Raw genomic sequence first — 13043 nt, 5'->3', positions numbered from 1 at the left:
AGCAAACCAGACATAGGTCCTGTCCCTACAGTGTTTACAGATTTGAGATCAGAAAATAGTCTTCTGGAAGCATTCTCATTCTTGATCTCCTAAAGCACTTTTCTTTTGACTGCTGTGATTCAGTGACCCCTTACACTTGGCTTTCTATGATGTGTGCATTTGCCTCACCTCTTTGATGATGTTTTAATCACTTTTGTATCTCCCTAGCTGCTCAATAAATATTTTAATGAATAAAAAAAAAAAAAGAAAATAGTCTCAGTTAAAGCCACTTGAGCAGTGATCAGAGCAGAATATTGGAGGGCACGTCTGATATTTTTTTCATTCAGAGGTCTTTCTTAACTTCGTTGTTCTAGTTGGAGTAAAGGTTTTAGGGTCTCTAGCAGGTGATGGGAGTTACTGATGGGTTGGACAGTAATTTTCATGTTGAAGAGAAGTCTCTACACTTTTCTAATTTAGGAGGGGATCCATTTTTTCCCTAATCCAGTGGGAGAGCTTGTACTGCTTCTCTGTGTTGGCATCTTAGAATGCTCAGGGCTAGAGTGGGATCTTCCAGAGTGATAGGTGAGAGGGTCAGACTCAAGGGGCTCCTGTTCCCTAAATCTTAAATACGGAGAACCACAGTGGGGGAGGGTATAGATGAGGAAGGATTGTTAGGATCTTGGTGGATCTGCCTCATACCTTCCGACACAGTAGTGCAGCTTGATTCCCTCAGTGCAGTGGTGCCAGTCCTTTTAAGAATCTGGAGGACCTGGACCTACTTCCCAGAAACGTACGTAATATACAAGAATATATATGAGATTTTGCATATGATTGTAAAGGGCTCTTGAGTCCTGAAACCTATCTGTGACTTTCCTAGGGGTACAGAGTCTATAGGTTAAGGATTCCTTGCTTTGCGAACAAATACAACTATGTTTAAAGATTTTATTTACTTATTTGACAGAGAGAGAGACAGCGAGAGAGGGAACACAAGCAGGGGGAGTTAGAGAGGGAGAAGCAGGCTTCCCGCCTAGCGGAGAGCCCATTTGGGGCTCGATCCCAGGACCCTGGGATCATGACCTGAGCTGAAGGCAGACGCTTAACTGACTGAGCCACCCAGGCGCCCAGCATTGGGAGGATAATTTAAATGTAGTTGTATTTGGGGGTGCCTGGGTGGTTCAGTCAGTTAAGCGTTTGCCTTCAGCTCAGGTCATGATCCCAGGGTCCTGGGATCAAGTCCCACTTGGGGCTCCCTGCTCAGCGGGGAGCCTGCTTCTCCCCCTGCCCCTCCCCCTACTCATGCTTTCTCTCTCAAATAAATAATAAAATCTTTAAAAAAAAAAAAAATTATCCTCCAAATGCTTTTCTGACTTCTAAGGAGGCAAAGGAAATTGCTCATTAATCTGTTGATTAAACAAATTTTTGTTTTTACATGTAAAAAATTTGTAAGTAATGGTTTATTCTAGCCAGCATATATGTATTTATACATGCACGCACATGCAACATTTATTGATTCCTTACTATGTGCTAGGCACCGTTCTAAGCTCTTTTAACGCACAACATCATTTACTTCATGTAACAACCCTCTGGTGGTTTTATCAGTGACAAAACTGGCACAGACTTTGACAGGGACATACTGCTGATATACATGTATATTATAATATGATACGATGTAAGTTATACAGTTATACTAATATATAATTATAAATTATAATTATATTAATATATAATTATATTATCACTTATAATTATATAAGTAATGTTAACATAACTTAAATTAGTTATGTTGAGTTATTATGTTATATATATCTCATCTCATATATACGTATAGGAGCTGGGAGTGAAACTCAGACAAGGTCACTCTAGAGCTTATGTTCCTGTCCACTAGATTGTACTGCCCCTATATGAATACTTTATGGGAGATTAGAGAGCTTCATGTAAGTAACACATACCTCACATTTATGCCTGCCTTTAGGTCATTTATAAGGAGGGCAAAACTATTTACTGGAAAGAGCTGAGGTCTTGGCTTCTAGTCACATCTCGGCCACTGCCTGGTGAACTGACCTGGGGCACATCATTTCTTTGGGAGGCTTTTTCCTTATTTGTAAAATGAAGAGGTTGGACCCGATGACCCCTTCGTTTGACTCCTTATTTATTCTCCGTATCCTCTAACTGTATACTAAAGCCACAGACTAAATGTTCACAGGATCCATGATGTTAAACTCTGGGAAGTCCTGTAGTAAAGAAATCTGTTTTTCTTAGATTAACCCTGAAATAAATATTAATCACTCTTAAAACCTGTGGGCCTCACAGCTTGCTTTTTTCCCCCCTTCTCTGTTTTTGCTTGTTTTGTGTTTTGATAGATGAATCAGTTGAGAGTGAATGGATACAGGAGAGTGAGACCAAAACTTTTAGAGAAAAGGTAAGTGTGACCAAACTGAGACATCGGACCTGAAGCAGGTTTCTTCTAGCCTTTGCATTTCTCCATCACTAAAATGAGCTGGCTGAACACAGGGCTGCTCCCAGCTCATTCAGTCTGTGGTTCCCCAGACAGTCTACCTGGGAGAGGCTTCTCGGCCTCACACGGTGCCGTCCTCCCGTCCGGGGCAGCTAGACACAGCTCCGTGCCGGTGTTTGGAGCTGTTCTCTGGGCTGACATAGGTGTAGCGTAACAGGTGGTTTTGGATTTAATGCAAGTTTCAGAAAATACTGGTTGTAGCCTGGAAGCTCTCACATTAAAACAAAGTAAACTTCAGGATTTTCAGTGTAGGCGGTTCCTACAAAGCTCATCTCACCCCAGATGGCAAATCGATTGAGTCTTCAGCACTGGCTGGGCACTGTATTGAGAACGGCATGAGGCCGTCTTCAGGCTCAGTGGGAGAGCGTGAGGGATTAGCGAGGTCTGCTGCAGATGTAGGGCTGGAAAATGGTAGGCTGTGTGCCGGATTTACCAATCCTCTTTCTAGTTCAGGCTTTTCACTGTGCAAACGGGGACACCACTGATTTGTAAACAGCCCATGCAGTTTACAAAGCGAGTCCTTCAGATCCATTACTACAACAAGTATGATTCAGCCCAGTTTACAGGTGAGGTAATCCTGGCTAAGAAAGGCTGCGAGTTTCCCCAAGTCCCACAGCTAGGAGTAGTAGTGCCCAGCCTATCCCTAGACAAACCAGATTTGTCTACGCACAGATGGATTCTTGCATCGATGCCTTTGGAACCACCAAACAGAAGCGGGCTTTGAACTCCAGAAGAATGAACAGAGTTGGCAGTGAATCTCTGAATTGTGCAGTAGCTAAAGCTGCAGAGAATATTATTGATGCAAAGGGTGTGACTGGTAAGCAGCTGGGACTTGGGTAAGAGTCTGCTCATAGACACGGCTTCCTCTTCTCTTGAGATCTTTTACCTGCCCCCCAGATGGAAGTAAAGGGCATCAGGGCTGGATTCCTTCCTGACTCTCACAGAGTGCCTCCTTGGGGAACAGAGTCTGGAAATAGTAAGGCACATCTGCCCTCAGGGAGCTCCCAGTCAAGTAGAGGAGACCGGCGTGCGGACGGGTGTGTGTGTGCCGTGTCCTGGCCGCCAGGGTTCCAGCTGGCAGGGCGCAGAGGGAGAGACCCTCGGCCTCTGGGGGTCACAGGGAGGTTTGGGGCAAGAAACCTGCTGTGATGATGATGAACTGAACCTCTAGGGACAGTGCTTCACTTTGGGATCAGCAGACCTTTTTCTCTTAAACTCAGCAGCACCTTGAGCATTTAATTGTATTATTTAAAAACGTGTTTATTGCTAAAATGCATTATAAGAACATAAGAGAAAGTTTACATAAGAGCAGTTTTTCTATTAAAATGGGATTTTTAGGGACGCCTGGGTGGCTCAGTTGGTTAAGTGTCCGACTCCTGATCTCAGCTCAGGTCTTGATCTCAGGGTCCTGAGTTCAAGCCGCCCATTAGGCTCCATGCTGGGGGTGGAGCCTACCTAAAAATAAGTAAGTAAATTAAAAAAATAAAATGGGATTTTAGTAATTTTTAGAAAATCTTTTCAAACCCTATGATTATATAAATATTTTCCTGTGCTTTCTTTCAGTATTTTCACAATTTTACTTTTTATATTTAAATCTTAATGAAGATTTTTTTTTTTTGGCATATGGTACAGACTAATTTTATATTTTCCAAAGGATTAGCCAGCTGTCCCCAGCTCCATCCTTTTTTTTGTAGAAGATGATTGAAAAAGTCCTCCTTCTCTCTCCTCTGTCTTCTGTTCAATTGTCCATTCTGTTCCTGTGGCAGCACCAGGCTCTTTGGATTTCAGTAGCCTCATCATCCAGCTTATTTTCTGATGGGGCAAATTCCTCCTCCTCTCCTTATTTTTCACAAACATTGGTTAGAGTAGCATGCCTTTTTTTCCCAGGTGATCCTAAGAATTGTTTTGTGAAATTCCCTCAAAATCCCACTGAGAATAAAATGGAGAGAATCAACATCTTCTTTACAATATTGTTTTCTTATCCAGGAACAGAGAAATATGTGTCTCCATTTATTTGAAAGCATAAGTAAATTTTTGAATTTTTTTGTTCAGTTTACTCTCAGCTGTCAAAGGACATTTAAAAAGAAAAGAAAAAGGGGCGCCTGCGTGGCTCAGTTGGTCAAGTGTCGGACTCATGATTTAGGCTCAGATTATGATCTCAGGGTCCTGGGATCGAGCCCCACATTGGGCTCCCTGCTCAGCGGGAAGTCTGCTTCTCCCTCTGCCCTCTGCCCTTCCCCCCACCCATGCTTGCTCTCTCTCTCTCTCTCAAATAAATAAAATAAAACTTAAAAAAAAAAAAACCTTAAAAGAAAAAGAATTCATTCATTTCCTATCATTTTACCAGATGAACTATTAGAATGTTCCTCTCTGTCCACATCTATATGCTTTCTTAATTCTTTTTTTTTTTTTAAAGATTTTATTTATTTATTTGAGAGAGAATGAGAGACAGAGAGCAGGGGAGAGGGAGGGTCAGAGGGAGAAGCAGACTCCCTGCTGAGCAGGGAGCCTGATGCGGGACTCGATCCCGGGACTCCAGGATCATGACCTGAGCCGAAGGCAGTCGCTTAACCAACTGAGCCACCCAGGCGCCCTGCTTTCTTAATTCTTATGTTGTTTTTCTTGTTGGGTTGTTCACAGTTTTATATTCTGATTTTTTTTTTTTTAAGGTTTTATTTATTTATTTGACAGAGACAGCTAGAGAGGGAACACACGCAGGGAGAATGGGAGAGGGAGAAGCAGGCTTCATGCTGAGCAGGGAGCCCGACGCGGGACTTGATCCCAGGACTCTGGGATCATGACCTGAGCCGGCAGACATTTAACAACTGAGCCACCCAGGCGCCCCAAGTTTTTTGTTTTTACTCACAGTTTGTGGAGAAGTTTTCTGGAAGTTAAGCTATGAAAGGCTCTCTTCCTCACTTTTAGCTTCTCTTGTATGGTAAATATTTATTAGCACACCTGTCCCACCCAACTACTGTTGGGTTACTTGAGGGGACCACGCTGCGTGCACCTTCTCCAGTGCCTGGTTAGGTTTGTGTCGTGAGTGGACATCAGCCTGGACCCATCAGCCTGGTCCGGCTGCATTGGCTGAAGCATTCAGATTAGGAGTTTTGGGACCAATTAATCTTGAGTGCATAAGTTGCAGAGTATTGGGGAACCTGAACCCAAACAGGATGATACCGACACCGTCTCTTCCTTTATTGAAAAGCTCTGGTCAATGACGCCATCCATGATGACCTGCAAGATGACTCCCTCTACCTTCCTCCCTGCCACGCTGATGCAGCCAAGCCTGAAGACGTGTATAAATTTGAAGACCGTATCCTTGTTGCAGTAGAAATACTGCTTTATTTCACAAGTTGGGAGATGCATGCATGAGTGGGCAGACAGGCTCTCTGAGGATGTTGCTGGTCCCAGGATGCTCACAGAAGCTACAGCAGGACCTCTCACTTGCCCCGGCGCTGTTGCTGGGAGGTCAGCTAGGCTTCCTCACTGGCTGAGGGAGCGGCCCTCAGCCCCTGAGCCACAAGCCCATTCTTCAGCCAAGTGCCACATGCCCTCAAGTGCAGCCCTGTGGGGGGTCACTATGAGTAGTAAATAAGACTTTTAAGTCAGCCCTAAGTCTAGGGCAGACTGATTTGTAATAAGTAGAGCATGGAATTTCCCTACTTGCGGGTCTAGTCAGAGGGAAAATGCCCGTAGTAGCTTTGTGATAAGCTGAGGAGGCAGAAAAGCCTTGGCAGGGAATGGGCTCTGGGCTGGGAGTCTGGAGAACCGAGTCCCTGCACTCAGCCCCAGTGTATACATTCTGTGTGATCTTCCCCCATCTGGGCCTCAGTTTTCCCATCTCTAACATGGGGCTACTCTGAGATGAGCGAGCTAGTTGGATGTTTCCATTTTGGCCAGATTATGTTCTTGACCTGTCACTAGTTCTCTCCACTGCGGAGTATGAAGCTCTTCAGAGCCCATCCGAAGCTTTCAGGAATGTCTCATCAGAGGAAATACTGAAGATGATTGAGGAGAACAGGTACCCCCCCCCACCCCTTGGGTAGATGGAGTGTCTGGGGCAGTGATGTCAGAACACGACAGTAGTCAGACACGAAGTGGACCTTTAGGGGTGTCCGTCGGTGAGGGCATGTCTTTTCAACATTTGAACATTAACAAGCCAGTGTTTTCTTGAAAATGTTTGGGCTTGGGGCGCCTGGGTGGCTCAGTTGTTAAGCATCTGCTTTCGGCTCAGGTCATGATCCCAGGGTCCTGGGATCGAGTCCCACATTGGGCTCCCTGCTCGGGGGGAAGCCTGCTTCTCCCTCTCCCACTCCCCCTGCTTATGTTCCCTCTCTCACTTTGTCTCTCTCTGTCAAATAAATAAAATCTTAAAAAAAAAAAGAAAAAGAGGGGCGCCTGGGTGGCTCAGTTGGTTAAGCGACTGCCTTCGGCTCAGGTCATGATCCTGGAGTCCCGGGATCGAGTCCCGCATCAGGCTCCCTGCTCGGCAGGGAGTCTGCTTCTCCCTCTGACCCTCCTCCCTCTCATGCTCTCTGTCTCTCATTCTCTCTGTCTCAAATAAATTTAAAAAAAAAGAAAAAGAAAAAGAAAATGTTTGGGCTTTCAGGCCTCTTGTCCCAAGGCTGTGGGTGGCAGTCAAGGGAGAGAGAGGTGGCCTCTGCATGGAGCCTGTGACTGAGCAGAGGGTGGTGAGGCCTTGTGGTTGGGGGCTTGGAACCGGGGCTGGCCCGTGTCCCCAGTGTTATGCTGATAGTGATTGTCCCTGGTGGGGCCCAGGTGCTAGCCTGCGAGTAGGTGCCAGTGGGGGTGATGGTGTGCTGAGTGAGCTTTTATACACAAAGTTAAATTTATGGGGCACCTGGGGAGCTCAGTCGGTTAAGGGTCTGACTCTTGATTTCCGCTCAGGTTATGATCTCAGGGTCCCGAGGTTGAGCCCCACTTCGGGCTCTACACTCAGGGAGTCTGCTTCTCTCCCTCTCTCTCTCCCTCTGCCCCTCCCTCTGCTCATGCGCATGCTTTCTCTCTAAAATAAATAAATCTGGGGCACCTGGGTGGCTCAGTCATTGGGCGTCTGCCTTCGGCTCGGGTCATGATCCCGGGGTCCTGGGATCGAGCCCCGCATTGGGCTTCCTGCTCGGCGGGAAGCCTGCTTCTCCCTCTCCCACTCCCCCTGCTTGTGTTCCCTCTCTCGCTGTGTCTCTCTCTGTCAAATAAATAGATAAAATCTTTAAAAATAAATAAAAATAAATAAAAAATAATAAATCTTTTAAAAAAGTTAAATTTATGTGTTTACTGTATATTTTATTTTATTTTATTTTTTTAAAGATTTTATTTATTTATTTGAGAGAGAGAGAATGAGAGAGAGAGAACACATGAGAGGGGATAGGGTCAGAGGACGAAGCAGACTCCCTGCCGAGCAGGGAGCCCGATGCGGGACTCGATGCGGGACTCGATCCCGGGACTCCAGGATCATGACCTGAGCCGAAGGCAGTTGCTTAACCAACTGAGCCACCCAGGCGCCCTAAGTACTGTATATTTTAAAGAACTCAGATTATCTCCCCTGTCTCCTTTGGCCCTTAAATCAGCTTTTCTTTTATGATGATAGTGGAATTTTCTTTTGAGTTTTTTCTTTTAATAATTTCATCTTGAGAAAATAAAAAATTGCCAACCCTAGGTTGGTTCCCTGATTTTTGAAAGTGCTTTTTTTGTTGTTGTTCCAAAGATACGTTTCCAGAAAAGCTTATTCTTGGTTCTGGGTTGTCTTCATGTATTGTGGCTCTGCAGCAGGTGCAGGAATGGGCTCTGGGCTGAGAGTCTGGAGACCTGAGTCCCTGAGCTCTGCCTGAGGTACTGTGTGATCTTCCCCTCTCTGAGCCTCAGTTTTCTTATCTGTAAAATGAGGCTGCTGTATAAGATGGTCTTGAAGAGCCTTCTTATCTCTGTGAGTCCGGGATCCTCCTGGTGGTGGACCAGTACATAAAGATAATAGCTAACACTGATGGAGCTCTTACATGTGCGTGTTTCTACACACTTTCCTTGCATTGGCTCATTTAATGCAGAGAAAACCTCTAGGGGGAGGCTATATTTTTGTCCTAAATTTTTAGGCGAAGATGATGTGAAGATGATGTACAGAGATGTATAGAAGATAGAAACTTGCCCAGGCCACTGAATGGCAGAGAGGGGGTTCAGACCCAGGCAGTCTGACCCACAAGCCTGTGCCCCAGACCCCTGCGTCAGGATGGGGCAGCCTGTGGCCTGTGAATGAAGCTGTGAACACAGCCGTGGCCGGTCATTTGTATATTACAATGCTGCCCTCGCAGTACTTTGGCGGCTTTGGGTTCCTGCAGCAGGGACCATATGGGCCACAAAGCCCGAAATATTTACTGACCAGCCCTTTAGCGCCTTAGCTCTGAAGCGTGCTCGCTGTGTTATGAGGAGCATTAGTAGGATGGCCCTTCCTCGACCGCTAGTGTGTATCAGCTGTGGGGGATGCCCACTGTTTTCGTTGTGAGAGTGGGAAGTGCCCCTGACAGAGTGGGTCTTACACATTCCTCCCTTGCCCCCCGCCCCCCCCCGTTTTAGCCACTGCTCCTTTGTCATCGAAGCGTTGAAGTCTTTGCCATCAGATGAGGAGAGCCGAGACCGCCAGGCCCGATGCATATGGTTTATGGACACACTCATCAAATTTCGAGCACAGAAAGTGATTAAGCGGAAAAGTAAGTCCATGATAGACATTTTATTCTAGTTATTTCCAGCCTGTTACTTGTCTCTTAGGCCAGCTCTAAGGAGAGAAGAAAATGCATGTACTTGTCTAGATCTTTATTTCCGTCTAACAGTGGGGTTCCTGTAGACACCGCCAACATGCCGAAGGGATCGGCCCAGCCCTTTCCCCATCTGAAACTAACAGAGCTAACATTCACTGCTTCTCTTCTGCATTGGGCAAAGTGTAGTATCCAGTCAAATCAAAGGCAAATTTTAAGGGACGGTCGGACAAACATCGGTCCTGTGTGGAGAAAAATCGGCCTCACTCACGTGAAGCTGGTGGCAGGGCTAGGTTGTGTCAGCTTATCTCCCACTGAGAAAGAAGAGAGTCCATTTCGCCTGGTAACCCGTGTCACCTACAGCGAGGGCCACGGGTCGGGGGAGGGGGTTGCCTCGCGCTCCTGTCTCCCTGCAGTTGGAAACGCACCTGTGGTTTTAGGCACAAGGTGGTGCCGTCTTGTTACGGTGCTTGAGCTCCCGAGAGTCTGTATGTTGTCATTACTTGCTTGCTGCTCATTTTCACGTTCCAGGCTCCCCTCCTTTCCCTCTCCCTGGGCTTTCGCCACAATCTGTGTTGCATCTTACAAATTCTGCTGCTTTAGGCCTCATTGGAGTCTGTTTCTCCTTCTCACCGCTGCCCCATCACAGACGTCTCTCGGGGGCGTGCGGCCTGCAGGCTGAAGCACCCCCGAGCGTGCTTGCATCGGGAAGTGGCTCTCCTGTTTCACGGGCCCCTGCTTCTCTTACCACATGGTTCTGTTCTTGTGGCACAGCTGTTGGCCTCTTGTCCCAGCTCACGGAGGAGGTGTGGTCCAAGGGTTTGGAAACAAAATGAGCAAACTCACCTTGTGTTGCAGGTGCCCTGGGGCCTGGAGTCCCCCACATCATCAACACCAAACTGCTGAAGCATTTCACCTGCTTGACCTACAACAACGGCAGGTCGGGGACTGACTTCGGGGCTTCTGCCTGTAAAGGAGAAAGCGGGCAGGGAGGGCGGGACTAGAGCGTGGATTGGCTTCCGTGTCCGCAGACACCGCTGAGGAGAGCACTCACGGCCCTTTGCAGGGGCCTGGGGTCAAGTCAGTTGAGAAAACCCTATATATTACATGCTCTGTCCCCCTTGGAGAAGCTCCCATTAGAGGCTCTGGGAAGTCCTGCCACGGAGACTTCTTTCCAGGAACCCTTCCTCATAGCCCACCGAGCCAGTGTGCCGAGGGAAGGCAGTGTAGCAGGAAAGGGCAGGCCAGTGTAGGGGCTTGGGGGGAGGACCCCCAGCGGCACATCTGGCCTTCTTTCTTGCCCTTTGCTTGGACTGTGTTTCCTGCTCTGAGTGTGCTTGGAAACCTCCTCAGCAACTGGGTTTGAGATGACTGGCCTCCCAGCAGCCCGGACAGGCCCGGAGGGTCCTTGTGTTTGCGAGGCTCAAACTGTGCCTGGGGAAAGTATACGTGTGGGTTTCTCTGACCCACTTGGAGGGAACACTGAGGTTGGCTCACTGCTCCACTGTGTGTGAAGGTGCGGGCACCTTGACAGGACCAGGAATGGTGCTCATCTTTCTTTTCTTCTCCCCAAGATGGGAAGACATTGAGTGTGCCTGAGAACAGGCCTGGATGTTTTTATTTTGCGTTCGGAATAATCATCTTAGTTTAATGCTGTCTCTCCTTCACTGCCATTGCTTTCGTAGCCTCCGGAACTTAATTTCGGATTCTATGAAGGCGAAGATCACTGCATATGTCATCATACTTGCGTTGCACATAAGCGACTTCCAGATTGACCTGACCGTGTTACAGAGAGACTTGAAGCTCAGTGAGAGAAGGTGAGCACCGCAGAATAACAAGCTCCCTGCAGGGTGCTTGATGTTTTTCTAGTACTGCTGGAAAGCAGGACGCACCATCAAGGGGCAACTGGGGACATGTAGTATGGATGAGACTTGGGACCGGGGGACAGTTGGCAGTGCACGAGTGAGTGAACGGATGAGCAACCAGACATGGAGTGCCTTGTCTGTGCGAGGCACAGTTTTAAGTCTGTGATGACCTCAGTGATTTCCCTACAAAACAACAGGAGAACCCTCAGTTCAGAGAAGTCATTGACTTTCCCAGGCTCACACAACCAAGATGGGAAATAGTTGGGCTTCAAGCCTGAGCCTTCCCATAGCATTCGGTCCCTTTGTAACCAAGCAATCTTGCAATTGCTGTCACTGGGGAGAGGGGGTCTGTATGGTCGTGAGGGGTGGAGCCCAGGGCTGGAAGTTGTAAGAGACCCCAATCTCAGCTTAACAAAAAGAACTTTCTCTGAGTCAGATGGAAGGGGTTGCCAGGTGAGGTGTTGGAAGCAAGGTGGGGCTGCCATTTGTCAGGGATGTCACATGGGGACTTCTGTGACCCAGCAGCCCTGCTGAGTAGCAGGGACAGACTTGGAGGGTCCTGGGAGAGATGGCAGAGTTGTGGTCTTTTGGGCCCTTTCCAGGATTGCTAGGAGAGATTCAGACTAAGTAGGGAGCAGAACTTCCAGGATCGTGAACGGTGGGATATGTTGGCCTTTGTTGGTGATTTGGGGCATCTGGTATCCAAGGCTGCTGGTGGTGGTCCAAGAGAGCCTGTGAGAATACCCTTGTCTGGATTCTTCTAGCAGTCCCTGGAGGGGCTATCCTGAGAGCTGTCCACAGAAGGTATTCTCACAGGCAGTGAGTTTGAAAATAAAAGAGCAATAAGATACTTGGAGCCTGTACAGATTCTACCAAGATGCTAGCAAGTGCCCAGTCCTGGTTATCAGAAGTAAACAAAGTTATTAATAGTGTCGAGATAGCCTGGTTTTCCATTACTTATATGGATATTTTCTCATGGCAAGACATTAAAATGAAATTGCCTTTGATGGCTCTGGGTCTTGTTTCCTTCTCTGCTTTGCTCCTGGTGGCCACGTTGGGGCTTCTGTCTTCGTGGCCAGGAGCATGAATGTGCTGCTCCCTCATGTCAGGCCTACTGAGGACACTCTCCCCCACTTGTTCTGTGTTTGTTCCTTAGGATGATTGAGATGGCGAAAGCCCTGCGGCTGCAGATCTCTAAAAGAAGGGTGTCTCTAGCAGCTGGCGGGGAGGAGGGTCACAAACTGGGCACTCTGTCCATCCCGCTGCCTCCAGTCCAGACCTTGGGACACCAGTCGAAGCGGAGGAGAATCACCTAGAAGCGTGCTTTCCACGTAGAGCATTTTGGCCACACCGAGCCACTGCTTCTGTTCATTTCCATTTTTATTTTTACAATAAGGAAAAAGAAGCCTTGCTCTGGCATGGGTATGAAGCCAGAAGGCAGCATCTCAAGTTGTGCTGGTCTTCAGTGGAAACATAAAGTGATGGCCATGTTGGACTTGAGCTCTCCTCTTTGGTGTTGCTGTGATTATGAGTGGCAGCTGGTTGCTGTGGGAGGGTGGGGCCTGGGGAAGTCAGAGTCTACAGATCTTACAGGCTGCACCCCATGGCAGATCCAATGGATAATTGTTAATAAAGAGAAACATGAAGTGCCATGCTTAGCCTGGAAGAGCCATCGGAGTCCGTGGTGAGGAGGACACAGCCCGGCTGGGCTGGAAGAGGAGGCCTCGGGCTTGATCAGTAGCTAGCTGTGGGTCACCTGTGCCCTTGGGCTGCCGGAGGAGGCCTGTGAATCTGAGGCTGCCGTGACCGGGGAGCCAAATCCAAGGAAGTGCTTAGCCCCCCAGTCGCCCTGCCTGGCTCGGGCCACACACAGGGCAGGGAGCAGCTCCGATAGCTCATTCTTGGGAGAGAGGAAGC

General features: G+C 47.8%; 1 protein-coding gene across 3 annotated transcripts in view; it reads left to right on the top strand.

Annotated features, from left to right (window-relative positions):
- The window catches only part of POLR1E (RNA polymerase I subunit E), a 30907-nt gene extending 18281 nt beyond the window's left edge, over window positions 1–12626 (top strand). For all 3 annotated transcript variants that reach the window (XM_035016292.1, XM_035016291.1, XM_035016293.1), the window contains 8 exons: window positions 2340–2398; window positions 3167–3311; window positions 5703–5810; window positions 6422–6518; window positions 9083–9216; window positions 10120–10201; window positions 10947–11078; window positions 12283–12626. In XM_035016292.1, coding sequence (XP_034872183.1) covers window positions 2340–2398; window positions 3167–3311; window positions 5703–5810; window positions 6422–6518; window positions 9083–9216; window positions 10120–10201; window positions 10947–11078; window positions 12283–12442 — 917 coding nt within the window. In that variant the 3' untranslated portion in view covers window positions 12443–12626. The remainder of the gene's footprint in view (window positions 1–2339; window positions 2399–3166; window positions 3312–5702; window positions 5811–6421; window positions 6519–9082; window positions 9217–10119; window positions 10202–10946; window positions 11079–12282) is intronic.
- The last annotated feature ends 417 nt before the right edge of the window (window positions 12627–13043 follow it).

The sequence above is a fragment of the Mirounga leonina genome, unplaced genomic scaffold, assembly GCF_011800145.1.
Source record: "Mirounga leonina isolate KUSES-001 unplaced genomic scaffold, KU_Mleo_1.0 Mir_170, whole genome shotgun sequence".
Classification (NCBI taxonomy): domain Eukaryota; kingdom Metazoa; phylum Chordata; class Mammalia; order Carnivora; family Phocidae; genus Mirounga; species Mirounga leonina.
Note: the sequence above shows the minus strand (reverse complement) of the source record. Positions and strands in the feature narration are given on the sequence as shown.